Source organism: Elgaria multicarinata, chromosome 18 (genome assembly GCF_023053635.1).
Source record: "Elgaria multicarinata webbii isolate HBS135686 ecotype San Diego chromosome 18, rElgMul1.1.pri, whole genome shotgun sequence".
Classification (NCBI taxonomy): Eukaryota; Metazoa; Chordata; class Lepidosauria; order Squamata; family Anguidae; genus Elgaria; species Elgaria multicarinata.
In genome coordinates this window covers 5,270,798-5,296,209 of record NC_086188.1, presented here as the reverse complement: position 1 = coordinate 5,296,209, position 25,412 = coordinate 5,270,798, and the positions used below count along the sequence as shown (strand labels likewise).

At 45.8% G+C, this 25,412-nt stretch overlaps 1 protein-coding gene across 6 annotated transcripts in view; it reads left to right on the top strand.

Annotated features, from left to right (window-relative positions):
• Positions 1-25,412, top strand: part of NCOR2 (nuclear receptor corepressor 2) — a 298,769-nt gene that overhangs the window by 78,028 nt on the left and 195,329 nt on the right. For all 6 annotated transcript variants that reach the window (XM_063143816.1, XM_063143815.1, XM_063143819.1 and 3 more), the window contains exons 3-4: positions 6,066-6,193; positions 16,333-16,513. In XM_063143816.1, coding sequence (XP_062999886.1) covers positions 6,066-6,193; positions 16,333-16,513 — 309 coding nt within the window. The remainder of the gene's footprint in view (positions 1-6,065; positions 6,194-16,332; positions 16,514-25,412) is intronic.

Sequence of the window (25,412 nt, the reverse complement as noted above, 5' to 3'; positions counted from 1 at the left end):
GACTGAGGAGCCAGGCTAGAATGAGGGCCTTGCTAGACCTACCTGAAAATCAGTGCTTCAGGCGTGCTGCCGCCGCGCTACAATTCGCACGGGCCATTGGGCCTATCTACACGTCAGATGCGATGAAGCCCCGTCGCGTCCGCCACTTTTTGTTGTTGTTGTTGTTAAAGGGGCCATGTGCGCAGGAGCACACCACTAGAAAGGTAATTTTTTTTTAAAAAAAAAAATAGGGTTTCCTGGTCCCCCCTGCCCCAAGTTCCCCACCCTGCTGCGAATCACCCCGCGATCTCCCATTCCCCCCTGGCCGCCGATTCCTGCCCCCCCATGTCGCCGGCCACCAATTCCCGCCCCCCATGTCGCCGGCTGCCAATTCCCGCCCCCCCAATGTCACTGGCTGCTGATTCTCACCGCCGCTGCCGCTGTCCCCCAGGCTGGGGGACATCGGCGGCAGCGGGAGCACTGTGGACCATCTGCCGCTGTTCCCGGCTACTCATGTGTAAGTGCGGTAGCTGGCAAGAGCAGCAGAATGAGCTACACGCCTGCAGACTTGGACTAAGCCCGAGACCACGGGAAAAACCGGTCTAAATGGGGTTTCACTTACCCTGCATCCAGGGAGGTTTCACCCCTGCCTGACCCCAGGATCCTCTGTGCGTCAACTGGACGCACAGGGGTGAGCCCGGGGCGAGCACCGGGCTAAACCTCCGTCTAGCAAGGCCCTGAGTGGCTTTATAGGACTAGAGAGAAGTCTATTGGCCACTTCTGTCATCTAATCCTTGCGGAGCTAGTAGCTGGAATATTGCCCTCTGGAATGAGTTTACTTTTCCTTGCAAGTTACCAGGTGACTGGGTCCAGCTGCTAGGCTTGAGATTCCTGGTGCTATATTAGATATAAGATGGAAGTGAAATATAGGGTAGGTGAAGTCGTGTCATGTAGATTATCTGGACAATATTATCAATTTTTTGTCACATTTGGTAATCTGGTTCCTTGACAAAAGCTGGATGGAGAAGAGTTAAATGTACAGCAAGTGTGGTAGAGTGGCTAAAATGTCTGAATTATGCCGGGGACGCCCAGGTTCAAACGCCCCTCCGGAACAGCACACTCAATCACTTTCTCTTAGCCTAACCAAGTTTAGAGGATTATTATGTGATAAAAGGAGAAAAGTTGACAAAAGGGACAACCTGAGGCCCTTGGAGGAAGGGAGGGATAAAAATTTAATAATTACAATAAAAACAGAATGTTTCTTCATGTAAGTGATGCAAGGCAAAGTGAAACCATTGCATCCTTTTTTTTAAAACAAAACAAAACCAAATTTCACTTTTGAGTTCAGATTTGTAGGGATGGAATGACCTGTTTCCAGTCTGGGTCAATTCATTCAAAAGTCTTTTCTGTTCTGTATCAAATCTGTAAATATATATATATATATATATATATGCACATTCTTGCATATTTTTTCAAAACAAATATGCATTTTTGCACATATTTCATCCATTTTATTCATTTTACACACGTTTTGTTCTGTTCTCTGAGTGGAGAACTGGATCACAGAATTAGGAGAAGTGCAGAAACTGAAGACTCGCTGTGTTCTGATCCATGTATTTGTTTGGGAAGTGCAAATCAGGCTGGTTTGCTTAAAACTGAGGACCAAATGAAATACCTCGAGGATCCCTAGAGGTTTGTCACCACAGGAATGGCCATAAATAGAAAGGCCAGGTGGTTTCTGCAACACGATTCTCCCTTGCACGCTGTTTCTGTTTCAATGCGCATTCTGCCACGATCATCCGTCTTTCCCCTCTCCTCCCCCACAGTAATTTCTCACTGCTTTGAAATGTGCACTTTCAGATAATTGTGGATCAGGGGGGAAAAACAGCGGTGCTCTTGGCAAATGTTGTATGACCCTCACATACTTTTATAAATATTTTAATAAAGAAATAAAAGCGGAGCCGTTCCACGCATTGTTTTGAAGGTCTTCGGACTATTTGCTTTTCCTGTTCGTTCCCACAAGGTTGACGCTGGTGGCGCCTGCGTTTTCTTTGCCAAGGCGCGTGTCCTTTTGAGCTGCAAAATAAGTGAGTTATTGAGGGGGGAACCCTCAGGAAGCTGGAGGATATTAAATAAAGGAGCTTGCTGTTCGTTTTGCTACAGTTCACGATCTGTGGGGCAAAGCCGTCCAAATAAAGCGTCTTTTAATGATTTACTGGAATCTTCTTTTAGATCATTGAATGTAACTTGCAGTCCCATTTCCACTGTGTTTCTGTGGGGCATGTTGAGGGTCTGTAGGTTATTACAGTTTAATATGATGAATCCATCAAATTGCTATTGTGTGTGTGTGTCGAAGTCACTGTGATGAATCCAAGATGTAATTGTTGTGGTCAAATGGGATGTTTGAGGAGAAAGGGAACAATATGTGCTTTAGGAAAAGAGTTACGACAGCGTGGTACACTTGTTTTTGTTCATGCGGGAGTCCAGATGACTTCAGAGAGCATATTGACTACCCTTGACCTGTGCGTAAAAATCCATTGGTCATTCATTGGTCAGTTCTCTTCTCCACCCTGTTACAGTGCACATTCCACAATTAACCACTTATGATCTGCACCAACCTGCCCCTAACCTGGTACCCTCTTGGACTTGGACTCCCATCAGCCCCAGTCAGCAGGAATCCTGGGAGTTGTAGTTCAAAACGCTTGGAGGGCAGGAAGGGAAAGCTCATCTACACATTCACAAATTGTGTGTGAGCACAAGACGCACCCTCCTTGACCAGCCCAAAGGTCCTTCTAGTCCAACAGCCTGTGGCTAGCAGATGACTCTGGGAAGCCCACAGGGAAGCCCTAAAGAAAGTAGCCTGACTCCTCCTCTCTTGCCTCCTGCCCCCAGCAACTATAACTCAGAGACATGGCACCTTTGTATTAATAGTTGATATGACCTTTCCCTTGTGAATTTGTCTCATCCCACTTCCATGCTATCTAAGCTAGTCGTCATCACCACATCATACTTCAAAACTGCAGATATCTCAAGCACCATCATGTGGCCAACTCTTGCCAAAAGAGGCACTGCCATCTTGAAATATGGTGCAGCTATCTTTGCCATGCGTGCATACTGAAGCCATCGCACGCACTTAGTACATTTCAAGATGGTGCACGATAGGAGCGCTTGAATCCTTAAACTAACCCCTTAATTCTCTTGTGGCCATCTGTGGTGGTAGTGTGAGGAATGTTGGACTTAGACCAGAGACAAAGGTCCCAATCTCTGCAGGGCTGGGAAGCTGCTGATTAGCTACTGAGCCAGGTTCAAGTTTTTGTTGCTGACGTGTAAAACTCAACAACATGGGATTTGGTTATCTAGCAGATCGCCTTCCCTGATCCATCACTAAGCTCATCGAAGTAGGTAGAAGAACCCAGTTTGACTCATCTTGGTGGATTGATTATTGTTGATGGTGTATGGTTAATGGCCATTAGGGAGGGCCTGAGCAACACAGCTACATTGTCAAAAGGAAACAGGACTAGGCCCGCCCAGTGTGTGAATGCCTTGCAATGCCATACATCCTGCCCTAAACTCCTCTAAATGAAGGCAACTGTGCAAGTGTAATAATGCAAATAATAATATGCAGACCAGAAAGGAAGTTCTGGCTGGCAAATTTCCTTTTTTTGGTGGTGGTAGAGATAGATGGTTGCAATTGATGTGGTTTTATTCTATAGATGGCCGTTACTTTTTGGGAAGTTGCTCTTTTGCCAGGCTGGTGGCTGAGAAATCATGGGTTGGGGGCTTTCTTTAGTTGCTTCTCCTTTTTAGTGTTGTTTTTCCTTTTGCTTAATAAAAAAATAGTCTTGTGCACACTTTGAAGTTCAACCAAGCACTCTCTCCTGAGTGTACCGTTGGTGCAGAGAGTTCACATAGCTTCCTTCAGTTGTGGAATTCCCTCTCCCTGGGGAGCATAGTGCTTTAAGGCAACCTTTCCCAACGTTGTGCCTTCTAGATAGTTTGGACTACAATCCCAGCAACCACAGCAACCACAGCCTGGTGCAAAAGACGTACACTTAGAATTAAAGAATTCTGAGCCTACTAGGAATTAGTTTTCAGTCCAAAACTGAACGGAGTTCGCAGTCCTTGCACGCAAAAATCTACTTCTGATTAACCCCATTCCCCCAGCTGCCTTTATTTCAGCACTATAATTTAGCAGGGAGGGATTTTGTTGTTAACAATTGAGAGACAAAAGTCCTTGCTGATCTATTGCAAATCACCCAGAGATCTACCAGTAGTTCCCAGTCTGTCTTCTTCCCACTCTCTCTTTTAAATAAATGAATAAATCAGGTGTCGTTAGGATAAGCAACAAGAAAGGAAAAGGAAAGTCGAGCGGGTGTGTTGCTGATACTTCAGTTTCAGCTGGGAACTTCCAATTAAGACAGAAATATCAGGAAAATAGCAAAGCTCAACATTTGGACTGTGAAGTAATAACAGATTGGTACAGTTACTTGATTTTTTAAATTTTATTTTTTTAAGGAAACAGCTAGGCAGGAGGCAAAAGAAAAGTATTTTTAAGATTTCTCTCTCTCTCTTAGGATGCCAAGAAAAACAGAGTTATTTTAATCCCTGGCCTCTCATTCACGGAATGCTTCCCTGTTCCAAATGCCAAAAGTCGAAGGGAAATGATGACTTCCTGTGGCTGCTACAGCCCACTGCTCTAGGAAGAGGTGGCAGAGGGCGTGTGTCTGTCTCCAGGCCTCTCAGTCTCCAATCTGGACCAACGGCACAACCAACTCTGTTGATCATTTTAGGGTGACAAGATCTTTAGTCTGGGTGTGGGAGTGAGAGTGAGGCAGAGTGCTATTTGAGAGATGCTTGTGGGATCTTAAAACCAGTCTTAAAATCTCTTCAATGGCTGCCAATTAGTTTCCGGGCAAAGTATAAAGTGTTGGTTATCACCTTTAAAGCCCCACATGGTTTGGGTCCAGGCTACCTGCGGGATTGCCTTCTCCCGTACAATCCGCCCCGCACACTCAGGTCCTCTGGGAAGAATCTACTTCATCTAGCAAAAACTAGATTAACAACCATTACCCAGAGGACCTTCTCTTCTGCTGCTCCCAGTTTGTGGAATGGCTTGCTGGGAGAGATTCGTCAGCTTAACAGTCTTCCGGAATTTAAGAAAGCCATAAAGACTGATCTCTTCCGGCAGGCCTACCCAGTTGAATTTTAAGATGCCTTTTTTAATGGTGTGCTGCTTTTAATGATGCACTGGTTTAAAATGTTTGAATTAGTTGTATGTATTTTATGGTGTTTTTATTGGTGTTGTACCCTGCCTCAATCCAGAGGGAGAGGCAGGTAACAAATAAATATATTATCTTCATCATCATCATCATCATCATCATCATCATCTCTTGCCATGCCAGAGAGCAAGTTTCTGCAACTGTTCATGATGTCCCTTGTAGCCTTGCTTGATTCAAAACATGGCACCTTTGAATGAACAGGAATGTAAACTTATGAAGAGAGTCTAAAACTACAACGAAGTTTCTCTTACTCAGCATTGCAAAATGTTTTGGTGTGCAAACACCTCAGGAAATGTGCACCCTGGGAGCTCAGTGTGACCAAGAGAGGAAGCCCTGTCCTGCCACGCATAAGATTATGTGTATGATAACCTAGACTCAAATTGTGGTTTGTGGCTAATAACGTCTGTTTGTTTGTTGTCTGCTCCTTCCATCTGCTTGATAGATGTTCCGTTTCTGTTTCTTAACAGGAGGTGAAACGTTGAGTGCACACCCTAGAGCCATTCGTCTGTACCATCACTGTCACCCAATATTTTACATTGTTTTTTCCTTCTGACATCACCTGTCACTTGCAGAAAAGCACTGAATAAATGTGGGGTGGGGGCTTTTAATTAAACGCTGCTGGTTATCCAGGTCCCTTTCACACATGACAAATTTCCTGCATAAGTGTCGTAGCCATGTGGGAAAGTGCATTTCCCCACATGTATGCGGTGACTTGCTGCAGAACCTTGAGTGTCGAGATTGCTCTATGCCGTTGTGGACCAGCATCAAAAACTTCTCCAAACTCTGTTCCTTTTCCCCCTGTTTCAGGATGTGGGGCTATTGGAATACCAGCACCATCCCAGAGACTACCCTTCCCACCTACCTCCTGGGTCTATCTTGCAGCCGCAGCGAAGGAGGCCGTCCTTGTTATCGGAATTCCAGCCTGGGAACGAAAGGTAAGGGGAATGAGGAGGGTCTTTATATGAACCACTGCGTGGAGCTCCTTGTGCCTCAGTATAGGTGGTGCTGGAAGGAGCTACCAGGATGAACTTTTGGCAGAGATCCCAGCAACATGGGGCAGACAGAGACATTTGCTTCCCCGAGGCCTTGCATTTCTTCGTTTGTCTTTTGCACCCTATGATCCCTTGCAGTGTAGCAAGGAAGGTGAAACTGTGCACCATCCAGGAGTTGCTCCTAAGTATTCTCTGTCTTGCAAGAGGTTCTAGGAGACGTTCTTGGGTCAGATGGCTTTTCGTTGGCGCCATGAGTGGCTGAAGGGTTGCTTGTACACCTGGTGGGTTTTGGAGGCCTTCTGTGCCTCCCATGCTCCTCTTGATGCCCCTCAGCTGGTGTAGAGCCTCCCCATGCTGAGGGGGAGTAGTAGAGCACCTGCTTTGCATGCAGAACTTCAATTCCTGGCATCTCCAGTTTAATAGGTTGCAGGTTACAGGAAGACTTTTCCCTGCCTGAGGCCTTGAAGATGCATTGCCAAGAGGCAAAGGCAATCAATGGCTACTAGCCCTGATGGTTGTGTGCTATCTCCAGTATTCAAGGCAATAAGCCTGTGTGCATCAGTTGCTGGGGAACATGGGTGGGAGGGTGCTGTTGCACCATGTCCTGCTTGTTCATCCCTGGTCGATGGCTGGTTGGTCACTGTGTGAACAGAGTGCTGGACTAGATGGACCCTTGGTCTGATCCAGCATCAGGGCACTTCTGATGTTCTTAGAGTAGATATTTCTGGACTAGATGGACCAATACTTTCACCTGGTAGATGCTACAGCAAGCACATGCAACCTCTTTGGACCATTTGGCAATTTGAGAAACTGGTCTGGGCACCTCCACAAAAAAGGGCACGCTGTAGATGAAAACACTGCTTTGCAGTCACCCGCCATCTTCATTTCTTAAGAATGCCTCTGAGTCCCATGTCTGGCCCACAGGCAATTCAGGGTAAAGGAAGATGGGAGCAACTAGAGGTAGGGATGTCAGAGAAATCAATTTCTGGGGGTGGAGTGGGAAGTGCAATGACATTTCCTAGGCTGGGTGCCCCAGACATCGTTTCGGTTCCTGCAGTGATGGCCGATTCGATCTGCAGCAAGTGGGGCCTGTTGCAGATTCTCTGGGAATTTTGCGCATTTTTTCATAGGGGTTCTGCAATTTGCGCACATTTCTCAGCAATTTGCCCAAATTACAGTCAAAGTTGTGTAATTCGCACAAATTCAGCTGTAATATGTGCAAATTGCTCCAAAATTTGTACAAATTGTGAACCTTCCCGAAATGTGCAGAAAGCGGAGTCATACAAACTGCAGAACTCAGTCGAGCCCAAAAAAGAAACGGATTTCCGACTGATGGACATCCCTACCTAGAGGCTCATACTTTGCTTTGAAGCCTTCTCAGCTGTCAGTAAGAAAATTTTGTTACTTTTTGGCAGGTGCCTAAAAAGGTGGTACCCACAGGCAAGGCATTGCCTGTCCTGCCCTAGTGAGCAACTGCCAATCAGAATAGACAATACTAAGCTACATGGACCAATAATCTGTCCTCGTATATTTTCATTTATTACATTTCTATACCGCCAAATAGCCAAAGCTGTCTGGGTGGTGGAATGAATGTATAAGCCAGCTCTCAGCCTGGGATCCTGGAGAGCTGTTGGCCATTATAGTAGACAATGCTTCTTGTGTCCCTGTGTTGAACACTCAACCCTCACCTTACACTAGTCCTCTCTGTTTCTCTCCCTCCCTTCTACTTCACCCAGTACTTACCTAAATATTAGACATTAAGAGTAGGGGAACCCCTCCTCTATGTTGCGAGTTGAATAGTAATGAAATTCTGCTGTTTTTTTGCTGAGTGTCTGTTGGGAGCAACATTTTGGTTTCCTCTGCCCAGAGGCATGTCTTCATAAAAAGATTGTCATCCCTGAACAAAAAGCCAATGAAGATAAGAGAGGAAGTAATCAATGATTAGTTGGATGAAGTCCGGTTTAGGCTGAAAATGATGGACTCGATGAGATTAAACATTTGGAAGGACATCTTGTCTGTAAGAGCATTTCAGTCAACGTAAGATTGCCGTTTTTGGGGCGGGAAGGTGGAATATAAATCAATAAAGCAGAAATGAAATAATTGAGTTCACTGTTTTTGTTGAGGATGTGGCCTTTTATTTATTTGGGTTTGTAGTCCACCCTACCCTGAAGGCTGGGGGGTTGTGACCTAGGACAGCCTCTCCCTTGCCAGTGGCCCGGCATAAAATTAAACCTTACGAATTTACCTTTCCTTATCAGATTCCTAGCTTAACCCTGAGCCCGCAAGGGCAGTCCAAACAAGCCACTCTTGCAAAGCTGCTGTGAATGTCTGAAGCTGTCATGTACCGAGTCAGGCAGTTGGTCCATCTGGCAAGGGCTGTTCAGTTTCTCTTGGATAGAGAAGGGTGTCTCTCAGCCTTACCTGGATATGCCAGGGTTAACCGCCCAGAGAGCTTTGGCTATGGGGTGGTACATAAATGTTAATAATAATAATAACCACCACCACCTATTATTATTATTATTATTATTATTATTTATTTATTTATTTATTTATTTATATAGCACCATCAGTGTACATGGTGCTGTACAGAGTAAAACAGTAAATAGCAAGACCCTGCCGCATAGGCTTACAATCTAATAAAATCATAGTAGAACAATAAGGAGGGGAAGAGAATGCAAGCAGGCACAGGGTAGGGTAAGCAGGCACAGGGTAGGGTAAAACTAACAGTAGAAAGTAACAGTAGAAGTCTGCACAACATCAAGTTTTAAAAGCTTTAGGAAAAAGAAAAGTTTTTAGTTGAGCTTTAAAAGCTGCGGTTGAAGTTGTAGTTCTCAAATGTTCTGGAAGAGTGTTCCAGGCGTAAGGGGCAGCAGAAGAAAATGGACGAAGCCGAGCAAGGGAAGTAGAGACCCTTGGGCAGGTGAGAAACATGGCATCAGAGGAGCGAAGAGCACGAGCGGGGCAATAGTGTGAGATGAGAGAGGAGAGATAGGAAGGAGCTAGACCGTGAAAAGCTTTGAAGGTCAACAGGAGGAGTTTATATTGGATTCTGAAGTGAATTGGAAGCCAATGAAGAGATTTCAGAAGCGGAGTAACATGGTCGGAGCGGCGAGCCAAGAAGATGATCTTTGTGGCAGAGTGGTGAACAGAAACCAACAGGCTGATGTGAGAAGAAGGAAGGCCAGAGACAAGAAGGTTGCAGTAGTCCAACCGTGAAATAACCAGTGCAAACCTGGGACCTTCTAGCTACTGTACCCTTGAGCTACAAGTACCGCCTGAGATGCTCATGCTGGGACTTTGGCCTGTCTGTAGTAGGTGGGATTTCCATAATTGGGGGTTGCCATTGAGGATTCACCTTTCTTTCTTTCTTTCTTTCTTTCTTTCTTTCTTTCTTCAATTTAGATACTGATTAACATATCTTAAAATATATATCCGCATAAAAAATACACATCATAATAAATACAGGAGCTCTTCAGCAGTTAATTGCTCCCTGAACCTGACACGTAAGGAGTGCATCCCACACTGAGGGACGCCGTTGCCTCACGTTATTCTGGGGCTTAAACCTTGAACGGTTCTCAGAAAGGAACAGGGAGAACCAGGGCAGAAGCTGGGATTTTTTTTAAATGTATGGGATATACCTGATGAGATCATTTAATTGGGGCCTCTTCCAATTCCGTGAACTATGATAGCATGAAGAATTTCCCAATAATGTTTCTTGCAAGTGGCTGCCAAAGAGAGGCTGCAGAGTTCCTTCCTTTCTCCATCAGTGGAAGTTTTTAAATATAGGCTGCATAAACATATGTCAGGGGTGGCTTGGGCCTAATTAATCCTGTTTCGGCGCAGCGGTGGTGGACTTAGATGACCTCTCGTGGACCTTTCCCACACCCCCACGCTCCCCTCCATTGTGTTTCTTGGATCGCCTGGTGGCCAGAGGCTGCAGCTGGTGGCGAGGGCAGGCCTGGCCTGTCACAGCAAATACTTTTGGGTTTCTCTGGCACAGGAGTGATTCCCTCGTTTCCCCCCCTCACCTCCCGCCTCCCTTCACCAGAGGAGCAGGGAAGAGCAGGCATCCGTGCAGCTGAGTCCCCCTTGGCAGATTCAAGCAAGACGCATCTGTAAGAGCTTTGGCTTCATTCCCAGGTTCCGATTGCTTGGCTTCCAGCAGAGGCAGCTGGCTCTTGTGGGCTTGCGGCAGGGAAGTGGAAGCAAGAAGCGGCAAGCACAAGTAAGGCCTGTGAACGTGGAGGAGAAGAGGACACAAGCGAACGGCAAACACAAAACCCCACTGTGCGTCCCAAGGGATGGGAGGAACTCGGCCTGCACCCGACAGCCAAGCGTGACGTGGACCAGCGGGGGCCCTCCCACTTTCCCCTTGATTTTACATAGAAGAATGTTCAGAAAGGGAAGCAGATCCTCCTCGAATGCCTTGAGGATCTGTTGTCCCTCCGCCATTGCAAATCTGGCACTTGGTTGACAGTCATGAGGATGCTTTGGGAAGTGTCAGAAAAATGACTGCCCTTTGGAAATTGGCATTATTGTATATCTGCTGGAGGGCCGTTATAATTTTATTTTCTTCCCTATCCCTACTCCGTCTGTGGGCTCTCAGTGTGGAGGCAAAAGTGAAGCCAAGTCAACTATCCAAGTCATTTTCCGCATTAGGATTCAATGGGACTCAAACTGGAGTCCTTTCCAATCTGTCTACTGGTGGGCCATTTCAGGCCGCAATATGGTAGGAAAGTATTGTCCTCTCGGGGCTCAACATAGCTTCCCAAGTACCTCTTTGGTCCTCCTTGAGGTCAGTTTTGAATGAGACATTGGTCGTGTTCTTCTCATTAAGTCCATCATTTTTAGCCTAAACTGGACTTCATCTGTTGTTACATGGCCAATAGTTCCCTTGCTCAAGTCTGCTCAACTACCGATACCTTGCTGTCAAGGTATTTCTGCCCGCCAGTTTCTCTCTTGTCTCCTTGTTCCCAGTGTGTCAGTTTCCATATCCACTTCCTTGTTCTTCTGCCTTCAGCTCAGGCTCCTGTCCAGTTCCTGCCACATAATTAGTTACCAAGGAAATCCAAGAAATTCCTCCCTAAATTTTTATTTATTTATTTATTACATTTATATTCTGCCTTTTCTCCAACAAGGAACCCATAATCCTTCTCCTCTCCATGTTATCCCCACAACAACAACCCTGTGAAGTAGGTTGGGCTGAGAGTATGTGACTGGCCCAAAGTCACCCAGTGGGTTTCCATGGCCGAGTGGGGACTAGAACCTAGATCTCCCAACTCCCAGTCCGGAGGGATTTTAAGATTTGAAACTTTGGGCTGCTTGCTTTCATATCAGTCTGTCCCCAAAGCTCCATCCAGGTCAGCTCTCAATCTTGCTAGAACTTTGTAGCTTGACTTCTTTCAACCCAGTGTTAACATCTTTATATCTATCGATATAAACACACACACACACACACACACACACACACACCTATATACTTTTTTGGTTTGAAAAACAGCTCCCAACAATAAAAAGAGCATTAAGCAGCAAAATTCCTTCACCTTCGCTGGCAAAGAAATTTGCATATGGAAAAAGGGTTATTTCCAAACCCTGCAGGGAGATTGGTTCAGTTCAGTCTTCCTGAACCTGATGCCCTCCAGGTTGTTATCTTTTCGGTACCAGGTCAAGACTTTTCTCTTCTCCCAGGCATTTTAACAGCATTTAACAACGTTAAGTTTGTTTTTAATGGACCCCAGAATTGTTGTTTTAAAGGGATACTGTTGTTTTTATGTTTTTGATGGTTTTTAAATTTTGCATACTTTTTAATGTTTACCATTTTTAACTGTTGTAAACCGCCCAGAGAGCTTCGGCTGTGGGGCGGTATATAAACATAATAAATAAATAAAATACATCGCTGTCACTGGTGTTGCTCCCCGGCCATTGACCAGGCTGACTGGGAATGCTGGGAGTTGTGTTCCAGAACATCTGCAAGGTACCAGACCAGAGAAGACTAGTTCAGTCGGTGAAGGTCTCTACCATATTTTGCTTCTAAGTGTGCAGTGAAGTATGGGCCCAGGGTTCTTTTAACTGGGCATTGCACCTGAGACTTTTAGATGCACATAGTGCACTCTACCACTAAGCAAGGCCATGCTGCACCTCATCCATTGTTCGTGGGCCTTATTCTGGAAGGTTTCCCCTTGGCGTGTGTGCAGCAGGCCCTGCCAGCTGGAACAAATGAGCTTTGAAAAGTTATTTCAAGATCTCCTTTTTGGTACATGTTGTATCACGTATAATTGTAGAGGAATGTTCTGGCAGCTCCACTTTTTTCCTTAACCCCCCCCCCCCCCCGGTTGGCCGGTTCCCTACTTGTACCACCCTGGATTGCACTGGAGAGCTCAGAAATAGTGTAGAGAATCATTCAGGAATTCTTGAATGATGTTCTCAATACCTCAAATCTAGGATTTTATATAGCAGTGGGACTGGAAGTAATTATATTTAACATCACAACAAGTTGTGACTTATTAATTCATCTTCTTGCATTTCTTTTTTTAAAAAAATGGCCAACAACCATAATTCTTTGGACAGTATGTAGTTAGATTAAAGTAATTAAATACAATCTAAAAACAAAACAATATAGATAAAACAGCATCAGATAAAAGCAACACTGAACCACCTGTAGCTCTTACTATTTCATTTTTATTATTTAAAACATTTCTTAGCCCCCCCTTCAGAGCAGAAGCCCTCCCAAGGCAGCTTACAACAATACATAAAAACAGTCTAAACATTAAAACCAATAAAAGCATAAACAGTAAAATATCAGTTAAAAATAAAAGCTAAAAACAGTAAAGCCAACAAGGACAGTAGCAGCAAAACAGTATTCAATTATGAGAAGGCCGTAGTAAAATAAAACATTTTGAAGGCCTTCTTAAAAGCCTGAAAGGATGGTGCATGGAGGACCACCGGTGGGAGTTCGTTCCACAGGTGTGGGGCCACTACTGTGAAGACCCTGTCCCCATATGACAGATGGAGGGCTGCGTACCTAAGGCTTCCTAAGGAGATGATGGCCGAGTGAGATGGGGAGCAAGCGTATGAAACGTTGGAGCATGAAAAAGGGATTTTCAGAAACTGGGTGGTGGGTGGTGTGGGGGTCAGGGGGTACCCTAGTAAGGGACTTGGAGTCATGTCTTTTTGAACCCCACAGTTTACTTTGGGCCTAGAGGGGAAAAAAGGTATGCAACATTGACAGATTGATTCTCCAAATTCCACCTCTTCGCTCGTTCCGTCTTGCGTCCGTTTGAGAGGGCAGCCTTTGTTTTCTTTCCGCATAAAATTTCCTGTGTATCTTCCCAAATGTATGCATCTTTGAAACGTACACATTCTGCTCCCATGGATTAAAGTGCATTTGTGTGCGTTTCCCAAAAGTATGCAGGCTAGTAGCGCTGGGTTAGGAAACTGCTTTATTCTGAGTCAGACCCTTAGTCTGTCTAACAGTATTGCTGATACTGACTGGCAGCATCTCTCCAGGGTTTCAGGCAGAGGTTTCTCCAGCCCTACTTGGAGATGCCGGGAATCGAACCTGGGACAAGCATGCAAAGTATGACGCAGACAAGCTGGAGTGTGTTCAGAGGAGGGCAACCAGGATGATCAGGGGTCTGGAAACAAAGCCTTATGAAGAGAGACTGAAAGAACTGGGCGTGTTTAGCCTGGAGAAGAGAAGATGGAAGGGAGACATGATAGCACTCTTCAAATACTTAAAAGGTTGTCCCACAGAGGAGGGCCAGGATCTCTTCTCGATCCTCCCAGAGTGCAGGACACGGAATAACAGCCTCAAGTTAAAGGAAACCAGATTCCAGCTGGACATCAGGAAAAACTTCCTGACTGTTAGAGCAGTACGACAATGGAATCAGTGACCTAGGGAGGTTGTGGGCTCTCCCACACTAGAGGCATTCAAGAGGCAGCTGTACAAGCATCTGTCAGGGATGCTTTAGGGTAGATTCCTGCATTGAGCAGGGGGTTGGACTCGATGGCCTTATAGGCCCCTTCCAACTCTGCGATTCTGTGATTCTACGACCACTAAGAACAATGGAACATAAAAAACTGCCTTATACTAACTCAGACTCCTGGTCCATCTAGTTCAGTATTGTTGACACTGACTGGTATCTGGGCTTCGTTTCTACATCCAAGAACTGACCTTGAGAACCCCCAGACTCTCACCCCTAGCCTAACCCTGTCATCTGGGACGTCCCGGTACATGTTCCTAGCCCCACCCCCCTTCATTGTCTTTTACTACATCTGGATAACGGCTGGGAGAAATGGGGTTATGTTTGCAAAGTCACTTCATGAAATCCTAGTACTAATGTAGTACTTTTAGCGGGGCGGCGGGGAGATGAATTATTATAATTCAGCCTTGAGGGAAGTAATGAAAGCTATAATAAATGGTGACGCACATTATTTTCCATATTTATTTTTGCCCCAAATCCATAGTAGCTTTGATTATTATTTTTTCTGAAGGAGGTTTGATTATTTTGATAGTTTTGTGAGTCATTCCTTCTTGTAGTTGGTGATTGTTTCTGATTGTTTATTTTTTTTCTTCTTCTTCTTTTCTTCCTGGCAATTAAGGTTTTGAAGCATTTGTCCCATGGTAACAAGTATAGTCCTTTTGTCAATAACAATATATTCTGCTCACGTTAATAAGCTGACGTGTGCTCACGGCCCTCTGAAGCGGACATGCGGAGTGTGGCAAGAGGGGAAAGCTTAATTGCTATTCTTATTGAAAGCGATTAATCCTCTTGATTGAGGAGCTGGAACATGGCGTGCGCAGGGCGAGCGGGGGGAGGTTGCAACACTTACAACGCTAATGCCGATTTACCAGGCTTAAGATGCAGCTGGATATCTTTGTGAGAGATCTTCTCTTTATTCACCATTTGGAGGTGATGGGCACAGATCCCTTTTGGTGGAATACTGTTGCTGGCAGATATGAAACAATCCCACAGGTGACTCCGAGGGAGTCAGGACTCCGACCCATGGTTGGTCTCGAACAGGTGACCCCCAGAGATGGCAAGTGGGAGATTAATTGTAGCTTGTGTGCCAAGCGTCCTGGTTTAATCTCAGCTGGGGCGAATCGGCGCAGTGTGACAGACACTCAGATTGACAGGTTGGCCAGACCAGAGCTGACGAGGGAAATTAGAGGCAAAATGGCGGCCGGTCGGCCAGGTGGTGTTAAAGGAAAAGCCTGGGACCTTCTACATCAGAGATGAGCACACATAACCAACAAGCAGCCCTCCTGTTCGATTTTTCACTATCTCCCTCAAATCCCCCGGCTACTGCTGAATTTGTCGCTGAGGTGGCGGCGGCAAAAATATTGCTTGCTTCTGCTGCTGCAACAACAGCACATTTGGCGCTGGGGGTGAGATGTCGCCTGAAAGTAGGTTCTCCATCCCTGCATCAGAGTCCTTTCCTGGCTATGAGTTCTCAGGACCAAGAGGATTCTGGGTAATTGCAAAAATAACTTGGCCTAAACTACCCACAGTTTTGTTTTCTGGCTAGCAGCCACAGTGGTGTAAGCAGCAGGAAACCAGTGCCTGACCATAGAGTTTCTAGGCCGAAGCCTGACAATACTTAGGGTGACCATAAGTATAAGGAGGACAGGGCTCCTGTATCTTTAATAGTTGCATAGAAAAGGGAATTTCAGCAGGTGTCCTTTGTATATATGGAGAACCTGGTGAAATTCCTTCTTCATCACAACAGTTAAAGCTGTAGGAGCTATACTAGAGTGACCAGATTTAAAAGAGGGCAGGACACCTGCAGCTTTAACTGTTGTGATGAAGAGGGAATTTCACCAGGTTCTCCATAGATACAAATGACACCTGCTGAACTTCCCTTTTCAATACAACTGTTAAAGATACAGGAGCCCTGTCCTCCTTTTCATAGGGTCACCCTACAATGCCCATCTCCACAGGTTGTAACTTGTACCCCTTTCTGTCTACTTGATACCATAGTTGTCTCTTTGCATTTCCAAACTGAACAATGCCCTGTGGTAGCTCTATCTGAAGGTTTCCTTTCTTCTCTCTCTCTCCCTCTCCCCCCCTCCATCCCTTCAGGTCGCAGGAGTTGCACGCCCGAGGGGAAACACATCCTTATCTTCCTGACCTGAGCAAGCAGTCGGAAATGGAGTTCATTGAGACGAAACGGCCCCGGCTGGAGCTGCTACAAGAGCCGCTGCTGAGGCACTCTCCTTTGCTCAGCCAGAGTCAGCAGGGAGGGACGGAGGATCTCTCTGAGGTAAAAAGCGCAAGGAGCCTGCCTACAGCAAGGCTCAGATGGGCGTGTTTTGGTCTTGCAATAAGGTCTGCAAGGGACGGGCGTCTTTGGAAGGCTGTCTCTCTGATCCATAATATTTTAGCTCAGTTCGCAATATATGGCAGCAGGAGGATTTTCAGCTTTCCATCTCTTTGTCCTAATCAGCTAAAAGCCATCTTCACCTTATAGTGCACACTGGCTGATAGGTGTACAACAGGGGTCCCCAACTTTTTTGGACCCGTGGGCACATTTGGGAATTTGAGATACTGCTGTGGGCACCACCACAAAAGGTCCAATCCGTGGGTCGCCACTTTGGCATCTGTGGATCGTAGGCTACTTCTTACTCAGTAAAAACATCTGTGTCGAGTGGACACCTCATTAATAAGGGATGGTCTAATTCAGTTAACTGCTGGCGCTGCGATACAGCTATTGCTTCTTTTAAAATATTCGTTTTGGCAGTGAAGATACTCACAAGATAACATGAGCTAACCCTCTGTATGATATCTTGCACTCTTTGGAGGGCCTGTGGAATGCAAGTGTGATGAGTTTAAAAGGTGGAAGCGGAGGAGGAAAAGAGGACGAGAAGAAGTTATAAAGTTGGGGAAAAGAAAGGCTGATGAGAAAGGAAGTAGCAGAGTCCCATACAGGGACTAAATGGGTTGTGTTCAGAGGTTTTGAAAAGGAAAGAAGGCAGGGAGCTCTAGCACCAGTTGGGGGTATGAAAGGAACAGAAGTTCAAGGAGCCTGTGGAAAGAAGGGGAACTTTGATGGCTTTGGATTTGAAGTAAGCTTACAGACACTGTATTAATACTGTGATGGGCTCTTTTGTGTTTGTTTCGTCTTTAATAAAACAGCAACTGCAGAGTAGGAATGCAGTAATCCAGATTGGAACTGTAGCGTTAGGGCCAATCCTGTGATTAATATCATGACTCCCTGAGAGTTAAGCAGGTCTATTCCCCAAAATTCTCAGCATATTTATATTTTTTGGAAGTGTACGGCTGCTTTTTTGTTTGTTTTTGTTTTTAATTGAAAGCTGAGATTCTCAGGAATCTGGATTCTGCGCCCAGCAGCACATTTTGCCCTTTTTATGCCTTCTTGCAGAATTGCAGCTTACCCAATGCCCGGATCATGCCTTTCTGCGTGCAGCCAGGATGTGATGACTGGGACTAAAGTCTCTGGAAATCTCTTCCCTTTGACAGTCGGCTGCTGGCGTTTTCTTCTTGAGCCGCCATGGCTGTAGGTTGTTCCCTCTCTCCCAAGTTGCATGCACGACCTTGCAAAATGCCGCGCCCTGAGGGTGTCGCTAATCCTGTTTCAGTGCTTTCCTTCGCAGATGCTCAGCCCTCGCTGCTGGTTTCCCAGCTGCGAGCGCCACTTTAATTTTTACACGCACACATCAGTCCTGCCAGTCCCCAAGCGAACCTGCCCTTTCTGCTGACTTTCCTCCCATCGGTCCTTTTTGACACGCACACCGTAGAAATCTGTTTCATGGTGCGTTCATGAGAGCGGAGGAGAAAGTGTATTGCACAGTTTTCCCTTGATTGGAGTCAAGAAGAGTTTTGCACGCGTTGCTGCTGAACATGAAGCTGAACGGCGTGAGATTTAGGAAGTACTTTATCACACGGCACATAGTTGAGCTATGAAATTCCCTACCACTAGATCTATTGGTGGCCACCAGCTTGGATGGCTTTAAAAGGGGATTAGCTAAACTTGTGGAGCATAAAGCTATCAATGGCTACTAGTCAGGATGACTCTCTGTTACCTCCATTATCAGAGGCAATTTGCCTATTTCTATCACTTGCTGGGAAATGTGAGTGAGAGGATGTTATTGTACCCATGTCCTGCTTGTGGGTTTTCCATTGGGGCACCTGGCAAGCCACTAAATAGGCCATTGGTCTGATCCAGCATGGTTCTTCTTATATTGCTATGCTGTGAGTATAATGTCAGTATCTACCTTATGGTCCTGTCCTGACCACCATAGGTGCTGGTGGGGGAGTCAGATATGAGAACTTTCCAGCTGTGACGGGAAGTTAGTCCTGGAACAAGGAGACAAGGTCCAGGATACTTTGGCTGCTGAAACAGCAGGAGAGCTGTCCACGTGGCAGCTGAGGGACAGAGGAAGGAGCTGGGCAGCATGAGGTGTTTCAGCCACATCAGCCAAGCATCAGTTCTCCTGTATAGGCTGGCTCAGTCTTTACATTTGGAGGGGAAGGTTTTGCTGACCATCCGGCAGCCTAATGATGTTGACTTGCTGGTTGCGGGCAGGGGGTGGCCTACTGCATGTGGGATGATCTCCCCACTGAGATCAGGTGGGCTCCTAGTGTGGTATATTTCCGCCGAGAATTAAAGGCGCATTTGTTTGCCTGGATGTTTCCCTGGCTGCTAGCGTTGCCAGTTACTGTTGGTTTTCTAATGAGATGTTTTATGGTTTCATTACTGTTTTATGGTTTTGTTGTCTTTTATTATGTGTTGACTTCTGAACCACATTGGGATTGTTTTTAAAAACGGGAATGCAGTCTCTTAAATAAATAAATTGAGAGTTCTTCCAGCCGTCCTTGCAATCCCACCCTCCGTAGTATATCAGCGGAGGCCCCGGTCCTGGAAGCATGCAAGGCAGAGCATCCTCTTCGAGAGAACAGTTTTGGGAAGGGAGGCTTTCTGTTGCTAGGCATCCATTCCACCTTCTATCCAGTTTCACCACTATCTTTGTTCTTGAGGTCCAGGAGATGGGATGGGTGGTGTCTTGTGACGCAGAGGAAGGTGAGGCATGGGGGAATGGGCACAAATCTGAATGTCTGGATTCAGTGGAGTCCCATGGTGGGGTGCCCTTTATAGCAATTGTTTCGGAGTCCTTTCCTGGTCCCAGAATGTACTGAGGTCTGGGTGGAGCGTCTCATTCTCTTCCAAAGAGCTCCCATCTGGCTTGGGCTAGAGCAGTGGTTCTCAACCTTCCTAATGCCACGACCCTTTAATACAGTTCCTCATGTTGTGGTGACCCCCAACCATAAAATTATTTTCATTCTTCTCTACACGATCCATTGTCATGGGATGGTTTGCTAATGAAAATAATACATAACAATAGCTTTAATAATACAAAAGATGATACATGACATAGTTCAGTCAATACAGTTTCCTAAACCATCGGAAATATGGGTTTTCTGATGGTCTTCGGCGACCCCTGTGAAAGGGTCATTCGACCCCCAAAGGGGTCCCGACCCACAGGTTGAGAACTGCTGGGCTAGAGGAACTGGCAGATCCTGACACATAGCTTACCAAATGCCCATTGTCCATTTTAATGTAGTGTCGGGGTGTGTGTGTCTCCCCTTCTGCATAGCTGCACTTAAGATCTCGGGGGTGGGTGGGGGTGGGTGCCTCGAGCACCCTCACCCATAGGGTCCTTCCAGCCCACATCAGCTAATCGCCCAGGGCCTCGGAAGAAGGGAAGGGGGTTGACAAGAACTGTCGTATTACAAGCCTGGAGTATCTCCTCAGACTTTTTAGGAAACAATTTTTTCAGATGTGTATGTGTTGAGGGAAGTCACGGCACCTCATTTCACAGTTTGGTAGGGTGTCTGGGAGGACCGGATAAAAAGACTTTTTTCAGGCTTCTTTCTGGCCATTCCTGAGGCAGGAGAAAACATCTTTCTGAACACAGAGACCACTTTTCCTGGTCAGCGGGGGGGGGGGGGTACCACGTTGTTGCTTGACCCCTTGCTCACGTGGGTTGTTTGCAACAGCAGGCAATTGGGGAATTGCTGCCCCTCTTTCTGCCTTTGTGGTGCCCCTCTGCGATGGGAATTGGGATCTCTCATCTTTTGCTGGGATTAAGCACTCAGAGGCTTTCTTCTTTCCCCGCTCCCCTTGCGGGGGCTGGATCTTTCAGTTATTAATGAAACTGGCTGGAGCCTTCGTTGACCTTGGCAGGCCTCCCACTTGGCCAGGGAGTGACTGGCAAAGGCCTAATCCCTAATTGAGTAATCTAGCTTTGGTGGCGGCGGTGGAGCAGGCCGTAGCTCTGTGAATGCAGAGTGCCTCAGCTGCGGTCAGACAGAAAATGAGTAGGGTAGCGGCACAGCCGTCAGCTCTCTGCCCATCACCACAGCTTAGGAACAAATTGAGGGGGACATCAGGGCGACATCTCATTTTTTTTTTACTCTAAAGAAAAGCTCGAGAGAGAGAGAGAGAGAGAGGCCTATCTATTTATGACAGGCCCTCAGTTGATTTATGTCCTCATAATAATAGAGCTTGCGAATAATATTGGGTGAATATTGTAGGTGCAAGTGCAGGGATTAAAGCGAGTCAAGTGTGGTCCAAGCTAGTTGCTGGTTCTGGTGACTCGTTTCTCCTTTTCTTTGATGTGGCAATATTCCCTCCTTCCCCCCCCTCCCCATTTTTAATATATGCATTTGTCAGGGGAGAAGGGAGAGAAGCAATGAAAAAGCGGGTGGATGGTTTCTTGTCACACTTTACTTGCTCGTCCCCAGGGCAGATTAAGAGCCGTGTTCCTTCGCAGCTCCCCCTGTCCCTGGCCAAGAAATTGTGGCTCATTCCTAAAGAGAGAGAGAGAGAGAAAGGGAGAGAGGTGATGCAGCAGAAGCCAACCCACCTGACTTGGTGGTAATGATGACTTGGGAACCCACCTCCATGGTGCTCCCATCAGCGAGGGTGGGATGCTTTTACCTGGGGTTGAAGCAGAGACCTTCCGCTGAGGCTGTACTCCAGAGGTGTTGGACTTCATTCAACCCAAGGGCCAAATTCACAGAATCATAGAATAGTAGAGTTGGAAGGGGCCTCTAAGGCCATCGAGTCCAACCCCCTGCTCAGTGCAGGAATCCACCTTTAAAGCATCCCTGATAGGTGGCTGTCCAGCTGCAACTTGAATGCCCCTAGGGTGGCAGAGCCCACGATTTCCCTAGGTAACTGGTTCCATTGTCATACTGCTCTAACAGTACATTAATCTGGTGGGCGGATCCAATATACCAAAAAAACTGCCAGCGTATTTTAGCTTAACGCTCTTACTGCCAGGGAATAAGCTTTCGGACCAGCATTTCAACGTTTTAAAATGGGGGGTGGGAACTGCACGAAAGCTGGGAAACCATTGCGTGAATTGGTGGTTGTGAGCCAGAGGAAATGGGCATGGTGGTCTGTGGAATGTAATAAATAAATAAATAATAAAATAAAACCCTGGAGGACTGGATTGGGACCCCAGGAGGCCCAGAAATTCTACTCAGAGTGCCTTCAATTTTGGAAGGGCAATATGTAATTTCAAAGGAGAGGACTTTGCAGTGGCTTAGGGCTGGATTAAGACATGCTGAAGCCCCGAGCCCATATCAAGATTCAGAGGCCCCATGCCATACAAAGAAAGAGAAAATTTATATTGCATTATGATAGGAAGGGTAATGAAAGGGTACCATCCAGCATTAGCTGGTGCTTGTAGTTAAACAGAGTTTGATAAACTTCTCTGAAAAATGACTAATGAAGTAAGTTGATTTGAACTTTTAAACTGGCTCGAGTCTGTGCTTATTGTCTCCAATACTAAACGCTGTGTTGCCACGCTTTCTCTGTATAATGCAACTCTGCTGTAATTCACATCAGACCTTGCAATTAAAGCCAGAGCGATATCATTTTCATTATCTTACATTTTAGTTATCTCCAACATATTTAGAGGCCCTTCATAATATGAGCTCTTAAGACATGGCCTCATATGACTTAGGGCGACCCGTCTTTGGAATTCCTGCCCTAAAAAGGTACACCTGGCAGCTAATCCACATTCTTTTGGGTGCTAGGCTAAGACGCACCTTCTTTTTAAACCGAGGTGTTTTAATTATCTTAATGAGTGGTAATAAATAGGGCCCTCATTGCAATTTGAAGTTGAAAGTGGTCCTGGGTTTGGGAATGTTGGAAGACTACTGTTATGTGTCTGGGTGGTTGAGGCTTTGCATATCTGTTCCCCAACCTCTGCCAACTGTGGAGAAAGAGAGGGGGAGAATCAGGAATAGGATCTTGGGAAATGTTTCCCCCCAGTATGTTGCCATGTACCCGCCACCTCCTTGAATGCAGTTTTTAGAAATTATCTTCCCGCGCCTCCTGCTCTTTGCCTTATAGCCACTCTTTAAATTACCGTGCAAGCTGTAAAGGTGGCAGGAGGCATCCCTTCCCCCTCTCTCGTTAAGGCTGGCTGCCTCTTCTTAGCGAACCCGGCTCATCATTTACATAATTAGACCTTTCCATTCTGTTCCATCAATATTACAAGGTGACATCTCACCCAATCCTCTTTGGGTGAAAGAGAATCCCTTAACTTCATGCTCGCTACCTCTGTAATTGGAAGAAATGCCAGCTCTCCTGTTCCGCCACCCGTCGCTTCCTGATGAGAAAGCTTTGCTTAGCTACACTGTTAGGATGGTAGTTTCGCCATCTCTGTAAGCCCCCAAAAATAAAAATAAAAATGAAGTGCACCCTTAAGGCATGAAATTAAGACTGTTGCAATGGTAACAAAAAACATCCACAAAACACTCGGAGGTGCAACATTGCAGAATACCTTCGTTGCCATCTTGATAGCTTTAGGTGTGTTCTTATTTTGTATGCTGGTCTTGTCAGTTTTAGAGCATAATTTAGGGTGCGTAGAGGTTGGTAGCATCTGATGCTGCCGCATTGCCGTAGCATAGCAGTGTTTGGACATGGTTCTTCTTCGTGGTCTCTATGCATCACACATATGTTCACATATGGGCTCTGCGCCTGAACATATGTGTGAATGCATAGATGACCACTCGAAGAACTACAGTTACAGGTAAGCAACCTGCATTTACTCCACTTGAGGAGAGACCGCTGGAAGCCTCATGTAAAAACGTAAATATAATATAAATACAGTAAATCAGCTTGTTGTGCAGTGAATAGCCGTTACAGGGATCAATTAAGCTAGTGTGGTTTAGTGGTTATAATATTGGACTGGGAAGACCTAGGTTCTAAGTCCGCACTCTTCCATGAAGCTCACTGGGTGGCCTTGAGCCAGTTGCTGACAGCGTAACAAACCTCACAGGGTTGTTTTGAGGGTAAAAGAGAGAGGAGAAGGCCCAATCCATGGGCTCTTTGGAGGAATGTCAAGATATAAATGTAACTAATGCATAAATAATGAATTAAATAGCAAATGTTAAAATTTCAGAAAACGGGGGAAAGTATACAAAATAAAAACATACAATTTTATGTAAAGTTTACAAATAAAATGAATACCCCAAAACATAATTGTAACCCTGTTTATTGTCTGCACAGACATTAAAAATGGTTCTCCGATAGACTTTCTGACCTTTAAATGCAGACCCCTGCATAATTAAAATCATGGTTTAGACAGATGTATTTTTTTAAAGTAGATATTTAACTTCAAACCTAGTAGGCCATTTTACTGGAGAAGCCATTATGCTTACTCAGATTTTGGGTGGGAGGTTAAACAAAGACTAGGCAAACTGTTCATGGAATGAATGAATGAACGGATGGATGGATGGATGGATGGACAGACAGGTCGCCGCCGCAAGGGGCTTACAGTCTAGGCAACAGAGGGTGATGGAGGCAGGAGTGAACGGGAGGAGAGTATACAATTATTGCAATTACATTTACTTTAAATAATCAGTTAATTAAAGATAATTTATATGCTGCTTTTGGGTCCTAAAAAGGGCCTGCATAGTGGCACACCACAAAATCTCTTAAAATATAATAAAACCAATTTATGTACAATTGAACAGGCTCAGCTTGCTCAATGGGGGAGACAGATAATTGAAATCTCAATGAAAAAATGCTAGGTGAAATAAGTGCACGTGGAGGGGAGAATTCTTGACAGCTTGCTTTAAAGATTGGATCCGTCAGCAGCACTAATCAGAACGCGCCAATCCTGTGTTAAGGCAGAGAGGAGAAGTAATGATAACATGGTAGTCCTAACGTCCTTAGGTAAAGAAGAAAGAACCCTTTCTTACTTGCTCATCTTTTGAAGGGCCTCTCTCTGATCCTTGCCTTTCAGGGCCCGTTCTAGCGCCTAGGGTAGGATGGACACAGTTTCCTCCCTCCCCCCCCCCCGCCCTCCCTCCCCCCCCCCCGCCCCCAGGAGCACTTGCTCGTTTGGAACCAAGTTCATAATGTAATTGGGTCCTTGACGGGCCCAGCTGTGGAGCGATGGGGGTGCCCTTGGGGAGCCCGATCTCGTTTGTGGAATTGATTGAATAAAAGCACCCGCCATTCAGCGGCCCGTCACTCCACGCCGGTGCTCCCAACATTAGTACCCTTTGCAGATGCTGATTAATGGTTTGACAAATCTCTCTCTCTCTTTTCTCTCTGCTTCCTTCACCCCAGCAGTCACCTGGGAGCCAGCATTCAAAGAGCGAAAGCAAGGAGTTTCAACCCTGCCCCCACTAGTCCCTTCTGAAATTTGAGTGCTTCCAAAGAGCGACATTTCCATTTCAAAAGCTGTTGGCTCAAGTGTGTCTCAAGTGGAAATTCGCTTTCCTCCTTTCCCTCTTCTCCTTCTTCTTCGCTTTGACTGAGCTTTAGAAATCTCATTTCCTTTCTTTGATAACAGAGTGGTGAAAAGGGCACTGGGGTGTTTCTCCCAGCCCTATTTCTTCCCATAAATGAGATTATAGGGAAGGAACTAGGCTCGGAATAGTTTTTCCCCCCCTTTCTGCTTTTTTTCTCCAACGCTCCTTAAAGGACAGGGACGACCAAAGAATACCAGGTGACACGTTCCAGGGGGTAGCACCTATTTGCCTGTTAGACAACACACACATGTGCGTACACATACACACTTGTGGGACCTTAGAGACCAAGGGATTTAATGCTCACATTTGCACAAAATGGAGAATTTGGCTTACCCTGAAAACACTACATACGGAACTTTTTC